We start from the raw sequence: 24,406 nt of genomic DNA, 5'->3' as shown, positions 1-24,406 counted from the left end.
TATTTTTATCAAATCCCTAATCATAACTATGCTTTCTTAATGATACTTTCATTTTTTCTTATCTAGTCTTTATTTATAGTCAAACTTACCTCTGCAATTGTCTAGACTCAAGAGGGGAAGGACATGAAACCCAAGGAACATTAGCACGGACAGAAGTTACCAGGTGTTCTGAACAGAGAACTAGGCTTCTGAGCTACAGAAGAAATGGCTTGTTGGGTAATACGCAAACATTACCTAAACTCAAAAATGCTCTATGGTTTCCACAATACTCACACCTTTCACTTTGCCAGAGACGTTTGCCACCTAACCACTCAGTCTTGCTAACACAGGTGAAAAACTGAGAAGCATTCGCCATGGGCCTGGTGTATGCTCTCTCAAATTTCTCCTCATAGATGGACTTGCCACCAGTGACAGGGTGGCTTCTGAAGTCACCACCCTGGCACAAGAGTCTTGGAAAAATTCTGTGAAAGGAGAAACCCTTTTCTCCAAATCCTTCCCCTGTGGTGCTCAGAACATGAAGTTTTTGGCTGTCTTTGCAACTGCATGTAAACAGCTCAAAGATGCAATGTGTTAGAGAACACATTGGCGCTGGCCATGGCCAGCAAGTGGCAATAGGAGACACCAGTATCTGTAAAGTGGCCAGTAGCATATATATCAAGTATTACTAGTTCTTTAGTGCTTGGAAATACTTGTGTTAAAAATGGCTAATTTGTTTGGCAGTGCATGCCTGATGCTTTTAATGCCAGCAGTTGGGAGGCAGAGGCAGGTGGATCTCTGTAAGTTCCATGCCAACATGGTCTACAGAGCTAAGTTCTAGAACAGCCAGGACTGTTACACAGAGAAACCCTGCCTCGAAAAACCAGAAAAGGAGGCAGATTTTCACATTCCTAGTCAAATTATTCAATGATTAAATAAAAAAAAAAATGAAAGGAGAAAGAAAATGCCTGGATACTACAAATGGGGAGATTTTGATAGATAATAAGTTACTACTTATTATCATAGAATTCTTGTATACAAGAGTATAAATTATGAAGGTTAACTAATCTTCATTATCAACTTGCATAGATTTAGAATCGCCATGAAAACACCTCAGGTTATGTTTATAAGGGCATTTTCAGGAGATTCAGTATGCAAGGAAGACCAACACTGAAACTTGGCATTGAGGTCCCAAACTGAGTCAACAGGAAACAGCTATCCAGGCACCAGCAGATGCAGTGTGGACAGCTGTCAGGTATTCATCCCCAGGCTTTTCTGGCCACGAAGGACAGTTCCCTTTTACGAAGTGTAAGTCAAATGGAACCTTTCCTTCAAATTGATCTTGTCAGAGCAACAAATAACTAACAGCAAAGAATAAATGATATGGTCTGTAACTGAACATAAAAGTAACCTCTGGGAATACAAACTCACAGCATTTTTGTTCTAGTACAATGCAAATATTTTTACATATTCAAACAGTTCCACATTCTCATAATCATTTCCTCAACATAGTTTTGCTGCAAAATCATTTTTGCCAAGAAAAAATCTCTGATAAAAATTACATTTTAAGAAACTCCCACACAGTTTACGGCATGAGGTAGACAAGAGGCATGCAGTGACTTCCACTGTTTTGTATATGGAGATGTATGCATGCTGTGATCTGGATGTGGAGGATGGACTACAAGTTGCCATGATTCTCTCCTACTACTGAGGTGCCAGGGGTCGGCTTACGTCGCTACTACCCTACTTCACTGAGACATCTTGCGTCCCTACTTAGTAATCTTCTGGTTGTACATGTGGTAAAAAGATTTCTTTTGAAAGATATAATTACCTAAAATAAATTGAAAAGAATAAAGCTGAAGGTGATTCTTTCTTTCTTTTTTTTTTTATTAACTTGAGTATTTCTTATTTACATTTCGAGTGTTATTCCCTTTCCCGGTTTCCGGGCAAACATCCCCCTAATCCCTCCCCTCCCCTTCTTTTTGGGTGTTCCCCTCCCCCTCCTCCCCCCATTGCCCCCCCCCCCCCACAATCTAGTTCACTGGGGATTCAGTCTTAGCAGGACCAAGGGCTTCCCCTTCCACTGGTGCTCTTACTAGGCTATTCATTGCTACCTATGAGGTCAGAGTCCAGGGTCAGTCCATGTATAATCTTTAGGTAGTGGCTTAGTCCCTGGAAGCTCTGGTTGCTTGGCATTGTTGTTCATAGGGGTCTCGAGCCCCTTCAAGCTCTTCCAGTTCTTTCTCTGATTCCTTCAACAGGGGTCCTATTCTCAGTTCAGTGGTTTGCTGCTGGCATTTGCCTCTGTATTTGCTGTGTTCTGGCTGTCTCTCTCATGAGAGATCTACATCCGGCTCCTGTTGGCCTGCACTTCTTTGCTTCATCCATCTTGTCTAATTGGATGCCTGTATATGCATGGAACACATGTGGGGCAGGCTCTGAATGGGTGTCCCTTCTGTGTCTGTTTTAATCTTTGCCTCTCTATTCCCTGCCAAGGGTATTCTTGTTCCCCTTTTAAAGAAGGAGTGAAGCATTCACATTTTGATCATCCGTCTTGAGTTTCATTTGTTCTAGGCATCTAGGGTAATTCAAGCATTTGGGCTAATAGCCACTTATCAATGAGTGCATACCATGTGTATTTTTCTGTGATTGGGTTACCTCACTCAGGATGATATTTTCAGTTCCAACTATTTGCCTACAAATTTCATAAAGTCATTGTTTTTGATAGCTGAGTAATATTCCATTGTATAGATGTACCACATTTTCTGTATCCATTCCTCTGTTGAAGGGCATCTGGGTTCTTTCCAGCTTCTGGCTATTATAAATAAGGCTGCTATGAACATAGTGGAGCACATGTCTTTTTTATATGTTGGGGCATCTTGTGGTTATATGCCCAAGAGAGGTATAGCTGGATCCTCAGGCAGTTCAATGTCCAATTTTCTGAGGAACCTCCAGACTGATTTCCAGAATGGTTGTACCAGTCTGCAATCCCACCAACAATGGAGGAGTGTTCCTCTTTCTCCACATCTTCGCCAGCATTTGCTGTCACCTGAGTTTTTGATCTTAGCCATTCTCACTGGTGTGAGGTGAAATCTCAGGGTGTTTTAGGTGTTTCTCCGCCATTCGGCATTCCTCAGCTGTGAATTCTTTGTTTAGCTCTGAACCCCATTTTTTAATAGGGTTATTTGTCTCCCTGCGGTCTAACTTCTTGAGTTCTTTGTATATTTTGGATATAAGGCCTCTATCTGTTGTAGGATTGGTAAAGATCTTTTCCCAATCTGTTGGTTGCCGTTTTGTCCTAACCACAGTGTCCTTTGCCTGAAGGTGATTCTTAAAACAGCCAACATAGTAGAAAACTAATCACAAAGAATGGTGAAAAATTATTGGGCCTTCTTTCTCTATGACTGATTTGTATATACCACTAGGAATTGTAAAGATTATTCTGTTTCATGCTTTCTTAATTAGATTTAAAAAAAAATTGGCTAATTAAAGCCTTACATCTCATAAGTTGTTGTATGACTGTTAGGTTTGTTGTATGACTATAAAAATTCTTAGAAGGCACAAACTTAAGTGTATTAGGTAAAAATTTGTACTTCAGGCAACACAAGTAGGCCAAGTGGACAAGTAAACAAGGTTAGGTTAGTAAGTTGTAGCTCCTTGTAATCCATACAGTAACAGAAATGATTAAAATGCTTTCTCACCATTTCTATTTATTAAGAAACCTATGGATTGTTTACAAATTTGGTCTAGGTACAAATTATCTTGTTCCCATAGGAAAAACAAATTTACAAAACTCATGCTTATATAAAATAACATTTAGAGCATAGAAGGGATTGCAATAAAACAGGAAAAACAAACTATTTAAAATCTATATCTTTAATATACCAAGTAATAAAATATTACCATATTATTTATGGTGAGTATTTAAAAAATATTTACAATGTTATGGACATATATCTACATTTTTACACCAAAATTTTAGAAATTAAAATCACGTGTATGAATATACCAACATACTGACACACAGCAGAAGACCAAAACATCTTGGCTATAACTATGACTTCTAAAGTCTCCTTATTTTTGAAAATAATAAGGGCAGTTTAATTTTCTATTTTTTCTACAATGTTCTAATCAAGTTCTGGTAAAGTACAAGTAAATTGGCATGATGGTGACTTAGAGAGATTTTCAAGAATACCAAATACTTGAGAAATGGGAAACATACCCTGTTGTAATTTTATATTTATTTTAAATACAAAAGTCTCATTTTGCTGCTGAAAATATTTGAGCCAACAGTTTTAGATGGTCTCCTTTCACAGACTTGAAATACATTTCTGAAGAAACAAATACCATACAAAGGACATTGATTCTTCTTATTGTACATTTTCTTTTGAAGTGTTTCTTCTAAATTTTCTAAGCATGTTTGAATTTGTTTTGTTGGTGGTTTTTTTATAGCCTAGAGAAGAAATAAAGACAAATTAAAATAAAGAACTGCTATTCAAAACTTGTTCATCCCACTTAAAACAATTCATTGACACAAGTTTATTCTTGAAATTCATGGTTAATTGGAATAATTTAAACTACAACAGATTCCCTGAGGTTTCCAAGTCTTGTTTCAGACCAGGGCTTCCTTTAGTCTTTCCTCCTCTGTCCCTCTCAGTCTTTCCTTCTCATCCATTCCTTTGTGAATTAGGTTAGAAACACAGAAATAACCTCTAGAGGGGATTCCTAATTGCCACACAGGGCTGGGACTCGAAGTCCTTTCTACCAATGACCCCACAGGCACCACACTATCATAGGGATACATGGTAGTCAACAGTAACCAAAGAATAGAACAGCCAGCCAAGAAAGTAACTGTTAAATCTAAAATAATCCAAGCACAAAACACCTAGGAAACTGTGGTACACTGCAAAAAACAAAACTATGAGTAATAGGAATAGAAGAAGAATACCAGACCAAAGAGGCATAGAAAAAATATTTATATATTTTATATTTATATATTTATATAATGTATATTATTTTTAAAAAAATCATAGAAAAATTTCCCAAATCTAAAAGAGGAGATAGCTAAAAAGGTTCAAGCATACAAACAACCAGACAGAGGATTAGAAAAAATTTCCTCAGGATACACAATAATCAAATGCTAAATGTACAGAATGTGCAGAAAGGAGTAAAGGCATAAAAAGGCAAGTCTACTAGAAAGACACTCGCGTTCTCCACAGAAACTTTGAAAGCCAGAAGGTCCTAGACATATGCTCAACAAAGTGAGAGACTGCAGATGCCAGTTAAGACTACCATACCCAGCGAAACTATTAACCACAATAAGATGAAGAAAAACATTTCATAATAAAACCAAATTTAAACATTTGTGCTCCAAGGAAGGCACTCGAGGAAAACTTCAATCTAAAGAGACTAACCTCACCCAGGAAGACACTAGGAGTAAACCATCCCAGAGCAGTAAATCAAAGTAAGAAAAGAACCACACCGTTATAACAAAGTAAGAGAAATCCTTAAGCACAGCTCACTGGTAACTCTCAATATCAACAGCCTCAATTTCCTAATAAAAAGACACAAGTGCATCTAAACAATATACCTTATCATCATAGATAGCACTTAAAGGATTAAAAAAGGTATTCCAATAGACCCAAGTAGCATGCAGGTGAGCAATTTTAATATCTGACAAAAGAGACAAAATTATAACTAATCAGAAGAGATATGGAAGACACTCTATACTCATGAAAGAAAAGGCCAAGAGAATATTGCAAGTGCAAACATCTGTGCACCAAATACAATGGCACCCAAGTTCATAAAAGAAACACTACTACAACTATAAAACCACATATTTACTCTCCCACAGTGATAATTCCGTTTTTAATTATCGTCTATTAAAGTTGATACCTCAAGCACTCCATTACCTTTAACAAATTTAAAACCTACACAATAGACATATTCTTTAAAGAGGTAAACAAGCATCATTCATTATCATTGGAATTAGCAAAATTATTGAAAACAAATAAAGAAAAAGGTTTCATTTTAATCAGAGGCATACATGTTATATCATGAGACTCCTTTAAATTCAAAGAGCTCTCAGTTTCTGCAGAGAAGAACCCTTCTCATTAATCTGCATATTTCTTTTAGGTCCTAGCATAAGACGAATGTTTAATAAATCAGTAGTTTTTGAAGGAAGTCATAGTGCTGGAGAGACAGGTCTGGCTGGGCCTTGTGGTCTAGAACTGGTTGATACAATACCTTCATAGTGAAACAGAAAGCCGTTTGCTGCCAAGGATACATGTCTTCCCCACATGTGGTTGAGGGTATATCTGATCCTTTATTATTATCTTTTTCAGCTTATCACTGGGAGTCATAATATGCTTAGAGCACGTAACAAGGTAAAGATTATATAGTAATTACATAAATGACTCAGAGGCCAAATTTCAAAAACATAAGGGCAGAGAAATATACACATATACAACATATTTGGATATAACTGATTGACATTATAATACATTCAACCTATATTTCAGTTATTAGATCTTTCAATATGAGGTAATCTATTCAACAAAGAAGGAATGCAGAGTAACAAGTTGGGAGTCTAGTTCTGACTGGCTCCACTTTAGCATTTGTGAACTCCTGAATACCTGCTTCACAATGTAGCTTAAGTTTCCTTTTCTATTATGTAAAAAAGTCATACCTATCCTACCACAAAACATAAAGGGAAATGTTTATGAAAACATAAAACCAAGTTACTATGGCAGAAAATTATGTAATTAAATATCAGATTAACAGCTTAGACATACCCACTCTCAGTCTGTTTTCTCGCATGAGCTTAACACTTGAATTATCCTGTCGAATGCGTTTGGCAAGTCCACAACTTTCATCAGATTTTAATGAAGCATCTGATGTAGAACTTGAGAGAAAAAGTTTACAATTAGTTAAGGCATTCAAAACTATCGGTAGCAGTTGTGTAGACTATTTCCCAGGTGATGTGTCATAATGAGCATAAGCACTCTTGTTATCCACACTGTGGAGATATGTCACATGGAGTGAAATGCACTGGTGCCAAAGGTTGAAAAAAAGAAAAAATTCTTAAGATTAAATTTCATTCCCAATTTCATCAGATAAAATTCAGTTCGGTAGATTTTGGAATATCAAGGGCTTTTAGGCTCAAATTTTCTTCTTTTTTTAAAAAAGTGAAACAATTTGTGAATAGTAGATAAAGTATACATGAGATATGTTAATATTTTAAGACTATATTAGAACATATATACCCTAAATATGTACATGAAATCTCCTAAGTGGAAAATACCGGAGCTTATTATTCTCAAGCTCATCTATCTTTAATTGGGGGAAAGGAAGATTATAGAGAAGTAATTATGTACACATCTATCATTAATCTTTTTTAACCTTGGTTAATGGCAGGATATAATTATTAATACCAGGGGGAATGTAATAGAATAGTAACTAATAGTCTGTGAACAGTCAAGTTACTTTCTATATTATATTCTTCAATATTATTTCACAGTACTGGATTCTCACGTGCTAGTCATTAACATATTTATATCCACAAATACACTATTTACGTAACTAGACATTTCTGAGAAAACATGTATTCAATAATGACTATGTTTACATTTTAAGAACATTCTCAGTATAAACATTTGCAACATCTGAATAAAAACATGGGAACATGTAGAGACCCAGAAAACAGTAGTAATCAGCGAGAAGAATGACAAAATTGAGACACTAAGGTCGTTCTGAAGTGGGTTAACCGATGCTGATGGTTCGCTATGGAACACAGTGAGTCAGACTAATTGCCCAATTCTGACTGACACCTGAGCAAAGGACAGGAGTCCCGACTGGACAGACTACTACTCCAGCACTGACACGGAGTGCGGCCCTGAAATCACAGATGGGATTAAACATAAAATATGCTTTGTTTTCCCCTAAACAAGTACCTCAGATAAACTTCCACTTTTGCCTAAAGGAAGTAGGTTATAACTTTTATATGGAAAATCCAACTGCCAGAATCAGTTGTCTTTTATACATGGGAAATTATTATGCAAAATAAGTGTTGTCTGAACACCAAGCTCTGCTTACTGTATGACATGTGGTCTTCTAAGCATGTCTACTAAGTAGCTCACAGTAGGCAGCACATATGTCATGGGCATACTGGATAAAGGAATGTCTTAGTGGGATCTAAGAGAGCACAAGATCTCACACTAGTCAGAATGGCATGCGAAGAAAATGTAAATTGTCAATTTCTGGGATTTTCCATTGTTTTCCAATCTTGGTTGAATCCTGGTCACTGAAACACTGAAAGCAAAGGCATGGAGTGAGGGGATGACCGCATTACTTGCGTAAGTCACAGACAGTCAGGAAAAATCAATTCATCTATCTATACGCTTCCAGTTTCCTTTGCTCTGTGTTTTGGAAGGGCAAGATAGGCTTCTAAATGCACGAGAAAACACTTTATGAAGTGTGAATAACTATGCTAGTTGTAAATTGGTGTCCTGTAGCCCAAATGTAACAAGTCCATGGAAGAAAACAAGAAATGTCTAAGAGTTAACATTACCTGTTATACTTTTCTCTCGACTGGAAAGAAAAAGGGATAGTAAAAGAAAGACCATTTCATATTTAGTTAGTATGTTTTGTGATTGTACTTATGATATGCTAAAAAACTTAGGCTACTTTTATATTAATCTCATTTGTGACATGTAGTAGTTCTTCAAATGGTGACTTAATGGCCTTTGTCAGTTTAGGAAACTAGCCATAATCTTATGATTTCCCCCCTATTCTTTCTCTTCTTTTGGAGACTGAAAATATGTATTTCCAGAAAGGTAGGGTTCTATAGGTCTCTCCCACATGTTTGTTTTCCTTCTGTTCCTTTCTTTATTTGTTTAGGCATTTTTCTCCGCAGTTTCTACTCTCCAGTTCACATACTCTCTTTTGCTGTGACTAATCCATTAAACTAGTTGACCTGAGTTTTAAATTTCAGTAAATTCTATTTTTGTGGTTCTAGGATATCTTTTTGATTAATTTTGACAGAATACAGATTTTTGGTCATTCTTCTATGTTATCTACTCTCTGAAATGAATCATGGTTACAATCAATAGGTCACACTTGCTAATCATTACCCATATCATCTGTGGTTCATTGTTCCTGATTGGTTGGTTTCCTTTAAGTCATTTGGTTGTGTATCTTGACATTCCATTATTTTGACGTAATATTATGTATGAATATTTGCATAAGTGCCAGATAGCATATTCTAGAGATTAGAAGTTTTGGTTTAGACACATGTGGAATGGATATAGAACATCTGAATTTACCAAAGATTGAGTTGGTCTAAGATCTGTTTCAGGCTTTCAAAAACTGGTTTATTTCTACTTTGTTCTACTCCTAGGCTGCAGCCCCTCAAATATTTTCTAATAAAATCCTTGGGTGTTTAAAAGGTCTCCTTCCATATCTTTTGACCTTAACCTTTGTACCCCAGAAAGTCAACCTCTGCTTATTGCAGTGGTCTTTTAGCAGCTACTTTCAGTTTGATTCTCAACAGACCTTAGCAGATAGCAAGCCTTAAAGGCAAAGACTGCACAGGATGACTTGGGTCCCAAGCTCAGGGATAGCTGCCAATCACTTGAGTGCCTTTTGTTCATTCTCTAGCCTTATGCTATGAACTGGGAAGTCCTAAAATAAAGGGAGTGTGGTAAATTAAAGTTGGTTCTGGTAGCATGTTGTTTTCTTGGATGTTACATTTTCAAGTCCTTGGCTACCATGGTTGTTTGCCAAAGCCTTCAACAAGTGGTTAGTTGCATTTTATTTAGCTGCTACAATTGAACAACAATTGTAATTGTTCCTGCTTGGTGGCTTGGTCTAAGTTACAGTGTCAAGGAAAAATAGCACACTTCCTTATATTGGGCATGTATCATTAAAAGAACTGAATTCTAGGAGCAAAGAAACTCAAGACAAATAAACAATTGTCACCAGAATAAAAGTAGGAAGTAAATGACACTTTTGGAAGCTATAAGACTTTTCAATTTATTTTCAATAACCTAAAAGTGGTATACTTTGTGTAAATTTCAAGTGGAAATTACTGAGGGCTTCACTCAGGGTTCCCTTCAATAACAAAAATCCAGGGTTTCACTGAGCACTTAGTGGAGATAATTAAATAGGAACTGAGTCTACCAATGATAAAAAGTCATGGAAAATCAAAGTATGAACATGATCTTATATAGAGACGGTAAGAGTCCATCTTAGTCATACCTCATGAATTTCCACTTCCTCTTTGCAGCAGTGGTCATCGCCATGTAGGATGGCACACTTGTTGATACAGACCTAGAATCCTTCGTTGGAAATGAGGAAGACTCCATCCTAAATATTAAAAATGAAGAATCAAAGAGAAGAAAATTGCTTTACACTGTACGAATAAAAGTGAGTTACACTTCTAAAAATAAGAAAATCATTGATATAAATATATATAGTAAGATATTCCTACATAAGATAAAACATTTTAAAAGCACCAGTTAGAGATGCTCTCAATAGATTTCTACATTTCTTACAATAAAGAAATGTAGAGGTATTTCTCTTCCCATATTTAGATTGGATGTTATTTTGTAGTTGAATGCTTGCTTAAATGACATCATTCATTCAATAATATATTAAATGTCTGACTATGCTGAATTGTGGACATTCCTCATCGATCAGGAAGCAAGGTAGTCTTTTTCATTGGTGGCTTAGGATACACAGCATCAGAATATGGAGAAAAATTGAAATACTTCTTAAGGTTTCTTCTAGCTTAAGGAAGGTCAATCAAGTTAGAATACAAAATTTGTCATTTTAAAAAGTGGCTAGTGTATCCATATTCAACTAAAATGCAGTAAACAAGCACCTTTTATATCAAACAGAGGACACTTGATTTATGAAATAAACCTCCAATATAAACAAAGAAGAAAACGGAAGCTATGAGTTTGAAAGACTTTGGTAAAAGAGGAAACAATGGTGGTAAAGCATTCTGCTTTTGTACCTGTGTAAAGTGCTTTTGCTGCTCGGTAGTGGTTCAGGCAAATTATTTTTCAAGCTTTTGATATTATCACATATAGCAGATGTAGAGTACAAACCCTCTTTACACTCGGTTCTGCTGAGAGGAGACTCTGTTCTACACAGTGCTTTCAGGGAATTATCATTCATTCCATTTGCAGAATGTGAGGACGCTCTTGCTAAGGGTGGAGAGAGGTCCTGAGCAGTTCTTCTGCTGTCCTCTGGGGTGTAAACAATAGGCTGAAGTTCTTTGCTAAAAGAATCATTAAGCTGTGTCCTTTCAGACAGTGCAGACTTCTGAGTATGTTTTACTTTCAATGGAGAAGGTATTAATTTTCTTTTGGTTCTTCTTTGTGGAGTAATCTTAAATATGCTAGGGTCACTCATGGATGAGCCTGTGCAATGAAAGTACAAAGTTAAAAAGTTCAATGTTGCATCAATAGTCACTCCAAAAATCACAACAGTTAAGAAAAATAAAATAACCAAGAACATAAATTTGATAGAAATCTTAAAGAAAATAAATAGGAAAGGAATACAGTATGATTAATTTTTAACAGCCTTAGTAGTAAATTTACTAATATAAAGTAGCCATCTTTAGATATCAGTTAATCATAAGATTAAGTTTCCAATCATTTCTATCAATTCACAAGTAATTTCCAGCATTCATGTTTGCTTTAGAGCTAAGAACAAGTATTTAATATTTGTAGGTATAGATATGAATACTTATCCTACTGGGAATCAACACTACCTCATTAGGACTAAGTGGCACTCTTGTTTAGTAGGCAATAACCAAGAAAGCTCCACTTCCCTTTGTGTTTGTCAGAACCTCCATGGATTCTATGTTTTAAAAATACATATGATTAAAAGCACTGTGATTGTACAATCCTTTTACTTAAGGGCTTTCAGTAAACTTTAACAGAAACACACTAATTTTTGGTGCTTGATACAAAATTAAAAACAAATTGTTCTAGTAAACTTAAAGTTCTCAGAGACCTAGAAATGCTCACCCTTTAAGTATATACATTTTTCTTTAATGTCTTATACTAATGTCCAATGACACTGTTTATAACAATATACTTTGTGAATGCTAATATACTCATTTTACATTTGGTATTCTGCCCGCATGATTGGGATGAACTTCAAGAGATCTGACATGAGATATTAGCTTAGTGAATATTGCTAATTAGAAAACAAACTATGTATTATTTCCATGTCTTTTTAAAATCAGGAAAAGCTCCCAATTGATGTTACATTTGCTTTATTAGTTAATACTATTTAAATACAGATAATAGAACATATGTATTTTATTAAGTCACTTGAGAACTTCTAAGGTAAAATACATGTATGGTGAGGTCATTACCAGTACATGCATTATTCTTATTATGATAGTTGTCAATTACCCTCTAGGAAATACAATTTAAAAACAGGAAGAAAAAATGATTTCCATTCTACTAAGGAATTTGACTTTTCTGAGAACTAGACAAATGAGATCTAGATCTTAAAATAATTTTCCACTCCCTTTAACATGACATTTGTCAAATTTTCCATTACCAGATATTTTTATACTAATGCCGCAGTGTAAAGACAGTCACTTTTCTCCACTGAGCTGCTACCACCAATTTGGTGGCTAATAATAGCTAGAAGATTAACTTCTTTTCCCATGAGAGACACAGGGGTATAGAAGACAGAAAACTATATTGAGGATAGAGAACTGAGTTGCAAGTCAGGAGACTTGAATTCTATTTCTGGTTTTACCAAAGACCCAGTGAGTGACCTTGGGTAACTCACTTTAAGTAGTGTGCACATTAATACTTTGTTGGAAAACAGAGATAGTATCATATCATTGCATAGAAAAGAGATTTTCCAGGATTAGATAACAGGAACATTTAGGGTTCAATGCAATGCTCTGGAAATAAAAAAGTGCTTCAAATTAAAGAATTATAAATTTAACAAGGTGGTAGTTTACTTTCTAACACTCTATCAATAATCATTTCAGTTATCTCTAAATAAATGTATTTCAAACATCTTTCACATGATACAAAGTTTATCAAGATTGATCATAAATTACAAAATAAAACTATGTGTTATTGAAAGGACAGGATGTATTATTTGCCATTCAAGTATAATAATACACAAAACGTAGCAAAATGGCAGGTTAAATCTCAAGAGATAAAGACAGCCAGAGGTACCACTTTTCTTCTGTCTATCTAATAGGCGTGATCTCTGCAGTGAGACCTGGCTATTTTTTTTTATAGCAAATAGCATATGAAAAGGCAAATCTCTGATAAGACACAGAACAAAAGATAGCCACCAGTTTTCTGGGATAATCTAAACATAGACTCAACATCAAATTTTATATGACCATAATGATAATCGGTTAGAGAAAGAAATAATAATGTCATAATGGTTTATACTTAGCTATAATTCTGTAATCTTATAAGTTAAGTTGAAGGGCAGACATGGAGCTGTAGTAAACATGATCAGATGCTGATTGCTGTGCTTGGCTTGAAAGAGATACTATGAATATATACAACATATATGAGATACAGAGCCTTTCTTCTCAGTTCTCAATTTTATTTAATTTAGATAAAATATTGAGGTGGTAGTCAGTTTAAGATCACCTAGGTTGACTAGTTCATAAGAAAGTTTTAGGAAATAGCAAAAACAAAACAAATATTTAAACATTTCCACAAAAATTAAACATTCAAGTTACTGCAATTATATAACGTTAGGACCCACTTAATTAAACCTAAAAATACACAAGATATGGCATTTCATTTTGAATAAGATTTCTACACTATAAAATGATTATTCGTTAGCTAGCGTGGATACTTTAGAAAGGTACAACAAGTGGAAAATGTCAGGTTAAGGTTACCATAGAGTAACTTTAAAATCCAGTGAATATGCTAGACCTGTGTTGATAAAAATAATATGCTGTACTTTTCCATTAGAAGAAAGGGCTATACAGTACATTTCCAGAAGAGCTGTCTTGTGGCAGATGCATCTAACTCAGCCTGAGAAAATGTTGTCTATCAGTGGAGATAATGTTATTGTCTTAGGGTTCCTATTCCTGCACAAACATCATGACCAAGATTGGGGAGGAAAGGGTTTATTCAGCTTACACTTCCACGTTGCTGTTCATCACCAAAGGAAGTCAGGACTGGAACTCAAGCAGATCAGAAAGCAGGAAGTAATAAAAATTCATGTAGTTCAATGGGAAGAAAGCTAGGGACCAACCTCATACTAAATCATACTCCTTTTTTCGGAAAAAGAATTTGCTTAGAAAACAAGTCCACTAGGTAAAGTAGACAACAAAACCAAGTACAGTTACAAGTTCATGAAATATAACTTATGGCTTGATTTTTTTCAAAGTATCTGTTGGTATTAAAGCAAACAAAAAACCCAACAACACCCCCCCCCAAAAAAAAAACCCCTAAACAAAGGATAACAAAGTGAATAACTGAAAACAGCTTCCGACTCTTAGAGAATGCTGCTCTAACACTGACCCTTTAGGAAAGGGGGATTTCATGAAGAGAGTACAGTTTGCATTAGACATTTAGTACAGAGAAAGACTCAACAGGTTAGGGTAGGAATTGAAAAACAGAAAGCAAATCTGGTATTGAAAAAACCTTGGAAACTGCAGAGGCACGGATGGCTCAGATACCCTACCAAAGTGGGTAGTAGAACTCTGTCTGTGATTGACAATGGGTCATGAATGCCTTTGAAGGTGCCCCTAAAATCTCTGCAATTAATAGAAGAGAATTTGGTGGTAGATGCACACGCAAAAAAACACACACACACACACAAATATATATGTGTATACATATATATACATATACATATATGTATGTATGTATATATGTATATATATTACTTGGTCTAGCTATTTTACTTTTAGATATACAGATTAAGGTAAAACTTGTAAAACGTATATACAGAGATTTTAATGTAGTTTTACTTATCAGAATAAAGCAAAAAAAATCAATAACTCAGTGTTCTTTAGTATACCAGTATATTATATAAATAGTATATTAGATATTAGTATGTTAGTATATTTATTAGACATTAGACTTACAGAAAAGACAAGAAAAATGAGAACCAATTTTTATGTCACCACAACTACTCATTTCTTGTGTCAAAATTTCTCTGAATGTTCTAAAAATTACATTAAGAAATAAAAAACAGCAGTCTGGGACAGGATCCTTCTGTTTTCTGCCTGCACCCACAGCTGACCCAGTCTAATAGCTCTCAGTACCCAAATCCTGTGGGGGTAGAGAGCTAGACTATCAGAAGTGCGGACAATCCTGAGAACTCAGGGGAGACCACCACTTCTGCTCACATTCCTAGGCTAAGAGGAACCTGCCTGGAGCCCTCTGGACACAGGAACCAAGGAGCAGTCTGGGACAGGATCCTTCCGGTTTCCGCCTGCACCCGGAACTGACCCTGTGACACAGCTCTCTGTACCTAGATCACTCTGGGAGAAAGGCAATCTCCAGGAGTGCAAACACATAGGATTACAGGAGGGTCAAGCCACTGTCAGAGACAGCAAGACTAGCTAACACCAAAGACAATCAGAAGGCCAGGGGCAAGCACTGGAACCTAAGCAATGGAAACCAAAATTACTTGGCATCATCAGAGCCCAGTTCTCCCACCAAAGCAAACACTGGATATCCAAACACACCGTAGAAGCAAGAGTATGATTTAAACAAAGAACAAAGAATCGACAAAATCAAGAGTTGGTTCTTTGAGAAAATCAACAAGATAGATAAACCCTTAGCCAGACTAACCAGAGGACACAGAGAGTGTGTCCAAATTAACAAAATCAGAAATGAAAAGGGAGACAAAACAACAGAATCTGAGGAAATTAAAAAAAATCATCAGATCCTACTACAAAAGCCTATATTCAACAAAACTGGAAAATCTGGAGGAAATGAACAATTTCCTAGACACATATGAGGCCCCCAAGTTAAATCAGGACCAGAAAAACTATCTAAATAGTCCCATAACTCCTAAAGAAACAGAAGCAGTCATTAAAAGTCTCCCAACCAAAAAGAGCCCAGGACTGATGGGTTTAGTACAGAATTCTATCAGACCTTCATAGAAGACCTCATACCAATACTGTCCAAACTATCCCACAAAATAGAAACAGAACGAACACTGCCAAATTCCTTCTCTGAAGCCACAATTATGCTTATACCTAAACCACACAAAGACCCAACAAAGAAACAGAACTTCAGACCAATTTCCCGTATGAATATCGATTTAAAAATATTCAATAAAATTCTTGCAAATTGAGTCCTAGAACACATCAAAACGATCATCCATCATGATCAAGTAGGTTTCATTCCAGGGGTGACAATATACAGTTCAATATATGGAAATCAATCAATGTAATCTACTATATAAATAAACTCAAAGGAAAAAAAAAACATGATAATCTCACTAGATGCTGAGAAAGCATGTGACAAGATTCAAAAGGCCTTCATACTGAAAGTCTTGGAAAGATCAGGAATTCAAGGTCCATACATAAACATAATAAAAATATACAGCAAACCAGTAGTCAACATCAAACTAAATGGAGAGAAACTTGAAGCCATCCTACTACACTCAGGGACTAGACAAGGATGCCCACTCTCTCCCTACTTATTAAATATAGTATTAAACATCCTATCCAGAGTAATCAGACAACAAAAGGAGCTCAATGGTATACAAACTGGAAAAGAAGTTAAAATATCACTATTAGCAGATGATATGACAGTATACCTAAGTGACCTCAAAAGTTATGCCAGGGAACTAGTAAGCCTGATAAACAACTTCAGCAAAGAGGATGGAAATTAAATTAAATCAAACAAAACAGTAATCTTCCTCTACTCAAAGGATAAACAGACTGAGAAATTAGGGAAATGACACCCTTTACAATAGTCAAATAGTACCAAGCAAGTGAAAGATCTGTATTACAAGAATTTCAAGTCTCTGAAAAAGAAACTGAAAAAGATCTCAGAAGATGGAAAGACCTCCCATGCTCATGGACTGGCAGGGTTATATAGTAAAAATGGCCATTTTGCCAAAAGCAGTCTACACATTCAATGCAATCTCCATCAAAGTTACAACTCAGTTTCATAGAGTTAGAAAGAGCAATTTGCAAATTCATTTGGAATAACAAAAAACTCAGGACAGTGAAAACTATATTCAACAATAAAAGAACTTCTGGGGGATTCACCATTCCTGACCTCAAGCAGTATTACAGAGCAATATTGATAAAAACTGTATGTTATTGGTACAGAGACAGGCAGGTGGAATAGAATTGAAGACCCAGAAATGAACCCACATACCTATGCTCACTTGATTTTTGACAAAGAAGTTAAAACCATCCAATGGAAAAAAGATAGCATTTTCAACAAATGGTGCTGGTTCAACTGGAGGTCAGCATGTAGAAGAATGCAGATCGATCCATGCTTATCACCCTGTACAAAGCTTAAGTCCAAGTGGATCAAGGACCTCCACATCAAACCAGATACACTCAAACTAACAGAAGAAAAAGTGGGGAAGAGCCTTGAACACATGGGCACAGGGGAAAATTTCCTGAACAAAACACCAATGGCTCATGCTCTAAGATCAAGAATCGACAAATGGGACCTCATAAAATTGTAAAGCTTCTGTAAGGCAAAGGACACAGTCATTAGGACAAAATGGCAACCAAAAGATTGCAAAAGATCTTTACCAATCTTACATCTGATAGAGGGCTAATAATATCCAATATATATAAAGAACTCAAGAAGTTAGACTCCAGAGAGCCAAATAACCTTATTAAAAAATGGGGTTCAGAGCTAAACAAAGAATTCTCAGCTGAGGATTATCGATTGGCTGAGAAGTTCCTAAAGAAATGTTCAACATCCTTATTTATCAGGGAAATGCAAAATAACTCTGGGATTCTACCTCATACCAGTCAGAATGGCTAAGATCAAAACTCAGGTGACGACAGATGCTGGCGAGTATGTAGACAAAGAGGAACACTCCTCCATTGTTGGTGGGATTGCAGACTGGTACAACCACTTTAGAAATCATTCTGGAGGTTCCTCAGAAAATTGGACATTGCACTACCTGAGGACCCAGCTATACCTCTCCTGGGCATATACCCAAAAGATGCTCCAAAATATTAGAAGGACACATGCTTCCCTATGTTCATAGCAGCCTTATTTATAATAGGCAGAAGGTGGAAAGAACCTAGATGTCCTTCAACAGAGGAATGGATACAGAAAATCTGGTAGAATTACATAATGGAGTATTACTCCGGTATTAAAAATGACTTCATGAAATTCATAGGCAAATGGATGGAATTAGAAAATATCATCCTGAGTGAGGCAACCCAATCACAAAAAAAAACCCACACATGGTATGCACTCAAGTGATAAGTGGATATTAGACCAAAAGTTCTGCTTACCCAAGATACAATCCTCAGACCACATGAAGCTCAAGAAGATGAATGACCAAAGTGTGGATGCTTTAGTATTTCTTAGAAGGGGGAACAAAAATATTCATAGGAGGAGATATGGTGACAATGTTTGGAGCAGAGACTGAAGAAATGGCCATTCAGAGCCTGTCCTACCTGGGGATCCAGACCATATAGATACAGCCACCAAACCACATCAATATTGCTGATGCCAATAAGTCCATGCTGATGGGAGCCTGATATAACTGCCTCCTGAGAGGCTCTGCCAGAGCATGACAAATACAGAGGAGAATGCTAGCAGTGAACCACTGAACTGAGAACAGGGTACCCCTTGGAGGAGGTAAAGAAAGGATTGAAGGAGCTGAATTAGTTTGCAACCCCATAAGAACAATACCAACAAACCAGAGCTCCCAGGGACTAAACCACCACCCAAAGAGTAGATGTGGACAGACTCATGGCTCCATCTGCTTATGTAGCAGAGGATGGCCTTGCTGGGCACCAAAGGGCGAAGTCCTTCGTCCTGCCATGGCTGGACCCCTCAGTGAGGGCGAAAGACAGGGTGGGGAGGAGAGAAGGGGTGGGTGATTTGGTGTGGGAAGTGGGGGGGGATACCATTTGAAATGTAAATAAAAATTAAAAATAAATAAAAACATTCTTTTCTTTTTCTGTTTTAAAGAAATCCTTAAGATACAAATAGTACAATTCATGTTTTCTTATGCAAAATTACCATATTTATCTTTCAGGTTACTGAAATATTTTACAGGTGGTTCCTTTAAATAAAGAGACATGATCATTTATCACTATTGAGTTTAAAATTCTTCTCCTGAAAATTGGGCAGGTCTTTTGGGGTCATCTTTTGATGTGCCAAATCACATGTTCTGAATGTCTTACCCAGAGGAACTAATTTATCATACGCTTAAGGTTGCAAATGTTAAGACTTTTTTATAGAGCTGTACATTAGTATAAAAGCAGAGCACAGTGGTTAGCAAACATGAGTCAGAGGCTGTAAAGCAGGGTGCATGTGACAGGGAGAGATTGATGAATGCAATTGGATCTAATTGACATTAAGTACAAAGTGATGACAAGACTCTTCCTTTGCTAGCACCTCTACTAATAGTGCACACAGGAGGAGGAATTCTCGGAAACAAAACTAAAGTGAACATTAGAGGGCAAAGTTCTAGAGTGAAATCAAGGATTAATAAATATATTTCTATAAACACTTCTAGGTAGACATGATTGATAAACATATTAATTATAAAACTAATTTATTTTTAACAGTCCTGTGCCACATGAAATTCATGGATGTATATTATACAGGCAATACATTTAAAAATTTAAAAGATAATGTGCCTAGGTCCAGTAGTGCACAGCTAAGTAGCCAATTTGGGGCAAACATGAAGGCTTGCCTGGCCTACACTCTAAGTTCAAAGGCAGCTTGTGCAACTTACTAAGTAAGACCCAGTCTCAGAAGACTCCCAACCACAAAGCCATAATAAACAATACCCAAAAGAAGCAAGCAGACAAACATGGGCATTTGGATGTATGTCAGTGGTAGAATAACTGCCTAGCATGTTCAAGGCCCTGAGGTTAAATTAGTACTGAAAAAATCCCACAAAAATAAAAGTTAAGGTGCTACCAAAGTATCCATACATTCTGTAGTAAATTTATTATACTATTGTGGCTATAAAATAATAACTTCAGTAAAGAAAATATAAATTGTAAACAAAATATTACAAACCATATAATTTTCCATGTACTTAAGAATTATTATAGTAGTTTATGATTAATCCTGAAATTTGAATTAAGTCACCCAAACCCCTTTGATATTTCACTCTGTGAATATTAGAAAATATGACTTCTACTGTCACAGAACCCATACACATTTAAGATGTAAAAAAGAAACAATGCAAAAGGATTGCTACAGACATATTTATGGGTGTATGTGAATAAGTAAACACTATCATAATGTACTTGGAGAGCAAGAGGCAAATAAAATGTATTTAGGGCTCAAAATATAACTTCTGTTTATTGGTAATGACTAAAAATTTTGCCAAGTGGGATAAATATGAAAGGTTTAACTATAAATATTCCTGTTCCCTTCCATTTGTAGATTATAAAGATATTGCAGTTTTTACACATTTCTTTGTTGGCACACAGTTTCAGGGGAGATCTAAGCTGGAGGAGGAACGCTGCACCCAGTACAAGTATCTGAACTGTTGGAGACTCTCTTCTGTTGGTATTTCTCCCTTTATTGTGCTTTAAGATCAAAGCACAGACACGAGGGACAAGAAAACAAACCAGAAAGAAAGGTTAGAGACAGAAATATTACTAACTGAGTTTCCAGATGGGTAATGAGGAAGTCTTGGATTTTCATTTAATGTCAAAATTTTATCAATTCCATAAATAAACCTTGCCCGTCAGTACCCACAGTACTCTGTGACTGAGCTTTCTATTTTTCAGACCCAAAATAGGTGTACATTTTACTCTACAGATAAAGATTTAAAGTCACATAAATATCTAGCACTAAAATTTAAAGTTTTGATATCGGTAAAATAATGAGTTTTAAAATAAATTATTTTTCTGAATAGGAAGTAATATATAATAAAAATATAAAATATTGAGGGCTAGTTATGCATGGTAGTACGTGTCCTAAATTACAGCATTGAGGAAGAGGCAGGCAGATCTCTGAGCACAAGGCCATCTGAAGCTATAGAGTCCGTGAGACCCTGTCTCTAAGAACAAGCAAACACAAACAACCCTAAGGATATCTTTAATAACCAATGTGCAGGAGGTCTATGAAGAAAATGCTCAAGCTGAGAGGAATAACCAAGACATGGACATGGACTAACCAGAAAAATCTGGTGGTGAATAAGAACAAAGACACAATTCATCATTTTTCCTTTTTCTTTCTTTGGGGGGTTGGGGCGGGGGTGGGTTTCTCTGTGTAGCTCAGGTTGTCCTGGAACTCACTGTAGAGATCAGGTTGGTCTTGAACTCACAGATCGAAGTGCATTTGCTCCCCAACCCATTGCTGGGATCAGTTTTAAAGAGTTTAATTTTCAGTTCCTAGATGTGACAACAAAAGCTATTGAAAACAAAGGATGACGAAGAGAAACTAGAATTACTATAGATAAAACCAAAACAAGAGAAAAAGTTAGCAGCTCTGAAGAACAGAGACTTCATATAAAGAATCCCATGTGTCTATTTACTGCATGTAAAACAAAGGTACAAGATGAACACACAAAACAACTAGCTTCTTAGAAAACGTACTAGATTATTACATTAAAATAAATTGAGAGGACGGATAGGAAAAATGGAAAATTTATGGATGGAAAATGATTCTAAAAGCACTTGAGAAAAAGTGCAACTAAATTTTTAGCACCAAAAAGGACACTCCGACAGCTGAAATCCAGTGAAGGCAGGGATGAACTGAAGGGAAGAACTAATATACCTGCCCTTCTCATGCAGTCCTACAGAGCTAAATATTATGTAAATGTTATCAACCATCAAAGCTATAGTTCAACACAAGACCTCTTTCCCGATCTGCAGTTTTAACTGCCGACAATGACATCTCCACTCTGAATATATCTGAAGGCAAACTTAACAAGGCCCTAACTAAACTCCTGTATATAAACTACTTTGTCTCTGAAAACCTGTTGTATGTGAAGTCTTTTCCAACCTTTGAAACATGAACCCATTCTTTTAGATGTCAAGCTCAAAAATCGTACAAGCTATACTATGCTCTCAGTAATTCTAACTCTTGTTTGAGGCAACTCCATCTTTACTTGCTACTATAATATCTCCTAATGCTACAACCTTTTCTTACCATAATAGGATCTCGACATTGTCAAATTTTAATACGCGCCAAGCTCACATCTGTGCTAAGATCAAGCTCAACATACATGTATCAATTAAAGTAAATATGTAATTCCTAATAATAATCCATGTGCTCTGCCTTCTCTTTAACTCTGATTCTTAAAATTTACTTTCCTTTGTTATAATCTTGACTTTCTTGAAACAAGTTAGATGAAGCCCCATATCATGATTTAGTATAGCTCATTCCCCCTACTTGAAAACAAGTCTAGTTATTCTGGCTATATGTGTAAGATTCTTCAAGCTTATTAATGAAAACTACCTTACTATTGTTTAAAAAAACAAAAACAAAAACAGCATATTACCTGCAGTCTACTCCTAATCTCTGTTTAAGTGACGCACGTTTTCTTCCTTATTAGAATATCAGTCCATTTTGTAGAGGCTTATTTTGCACAGTGCTGTATTTTTTTCTTTCTTTAAATTTTTTTTTCAGACAGTTACATTTTCCCTTTCCTTTCTTCCCATATACTGTCTGTTTTCTTTTTAGTAATTTAGTACTACAGAATGAACGAATAAATGTCCCCATAGTTAGGTGTCTGTAAACAAGCAATCTTTTGCAAAAGGCAATTGTACAAGAAAAGTACTGAAATGATTAGTGGGCAATTCACAGAAAAAAGGCTCTTAAATGGAAAAAACAATCACATATGCTAAGAAGCAAAACATGTAAATTGTATTAATGCCCATTAAGTAGACAAAGAGCAACAAGCAATTACCAAGTATAAAAATGCAACAGAACCTCAGGCTGAAAAGGTAGTACAGCAGGCGCTGGTGCTGCACACATTTACTCGGCTTGGAAGGGGAGTCCATATCTGTGAGTTCAGTCAGCAAGTTCTAGGTTAGCTGGGGTTACGTAGTAAGACCCTGGGCCAGAAACAGGCATCCGAGGCTATTATATAAAGCCCTTGCCTGACTTCCTACCTCAATAAAGTACAGACAGAAACAAGTTACTTGTGACGGGAAATGTAAACACTATAGTAAATAACACTACGCGTATAAACATTACACATTTTCTTTTAAAGACAAATGATATAAATGGAAGAAATATATATGTAAGACTGACTTCAGAATAGCCCAGTGCAGAAGCTGAGGTAGCAGAAAGCAGATGAGACTGTGCTTTCTTTCTTTAGACATAAACACCAGAATAAATGAAAATGCTTGTTTTTAAAATACTATTTTCTACACATTTGTTACTTTAGATGTTCAATAAGAGTACAAGTTGCATTTATTAAAATCTAATCAGCTTTTGAAAGCTGGTGTGTGCATGCTTTAAATAAAAGTACTGCTGACTTATGCAAGTTGAAAAAAGTCAACCTTAACACCATTCAATATTCTTTAAACTTACAAACCGAGCCAGTTGATAATGTTTATGATTATATACAAGACATAAACTGAACTGCTTCTTCCTCTCCATGGACATAATTCAATATATCTAAGATCAATAACTATTTATAAATAGACTCCGACATCTTTCCTTCCATCCTTCTAAGACTGTACATAATGGACACAACATACACAGTTCATAGAATAAAGAACCGTGCAATAAGTTAATCTATGAAATCAGTTGAACTAAATAACCAAAGCAACCAATAGAAAAACACTGAATATTAAACCTACTTGATATAAAAGAAAATACATGCCTGTAAAATACAACATTTTGTCTTTGATTTTGAAGCATTATGAAAAATAGCCAAATAAACGTTTTACTTTACTGCTGACAGTCTGTACAAGTATGTTATGTGTGAGATATGGATTAATAACATTATATTTATGTTTATATATGGAACAATAACCATCCAACAGCAGGGGGTTGGTGTTCTTCAATTTTGGTGCTAAAACCCTATTTCCTTCCCAATATCTTCAATTCACTAAAAAAATAGAAGCAACTGCGAAAGATAAACATATATTTTAAGTGTTGCTTTCTAGATATTTCACCTAGGTAAATTCTAATGATAATAATGCTTCAGTGGAAAAAAAAATAGACTAATATATGTATACACACCCATTTGAGAATAAAGAGAGGGGACAATGAAGTGGAGATCCAAAAATAAACCTAAATCCTGTCACCTTAATGTCAAT

General features: G+C 35.8%; 1 protein-coding gene across 1 annotated transcript in view; it reads right to left on the bottom strand.

The window, feature by feature from the left end:
• Positions 1-3,666: 3,666 nt before the first annotated feature.
• Kif18a (kinesin family member 18A) overlaps positions 3,667-24,406 on the bottom strand; it is a 56,158-nt gene continuing 35,418 nt past the window's right edge. The window contains exons 14-17 of the mRNA XM_032903860.1: positions 10,994-11,402; positions 10,234-10,341; positions 6,771-6,880; positions 3,667-4,429 (exon numbers count right to left, since the gene is read on the bottom strand). Of these exons, the coding sequence (XP_032759751.1) occupies positions 4,347-4,429; positions 6,771-6,880; positions 10,234-10,341; positions 10,994-11,402 (710 nt within the window). The 3' untranslated portion in view covers positions 3,667-4,346. The remainder of the gene's footprint in view (positions 4,430-6,770; positions 6,881-10,233; positions 10,342-10,993; positions 11,403-24,406) is intronic.

Source organism: Rattus rattus, chromosome 5, assembly GCF_011064425.1.
Source record: "Rattus rattus isolate New Zealand chromosome 5, Rrattus_CSIRO_v1, whole genome shotgun sequence".
Classification (NCBI taxonomy): Eukaryota; Metazoa; Chordata; class Mammalia; order Rodentia; family Muridae; genus Rattus; species Rattus rattus.
This window is presented reverse-complemented; position numbering and strand designations above follow the sequence as displayed.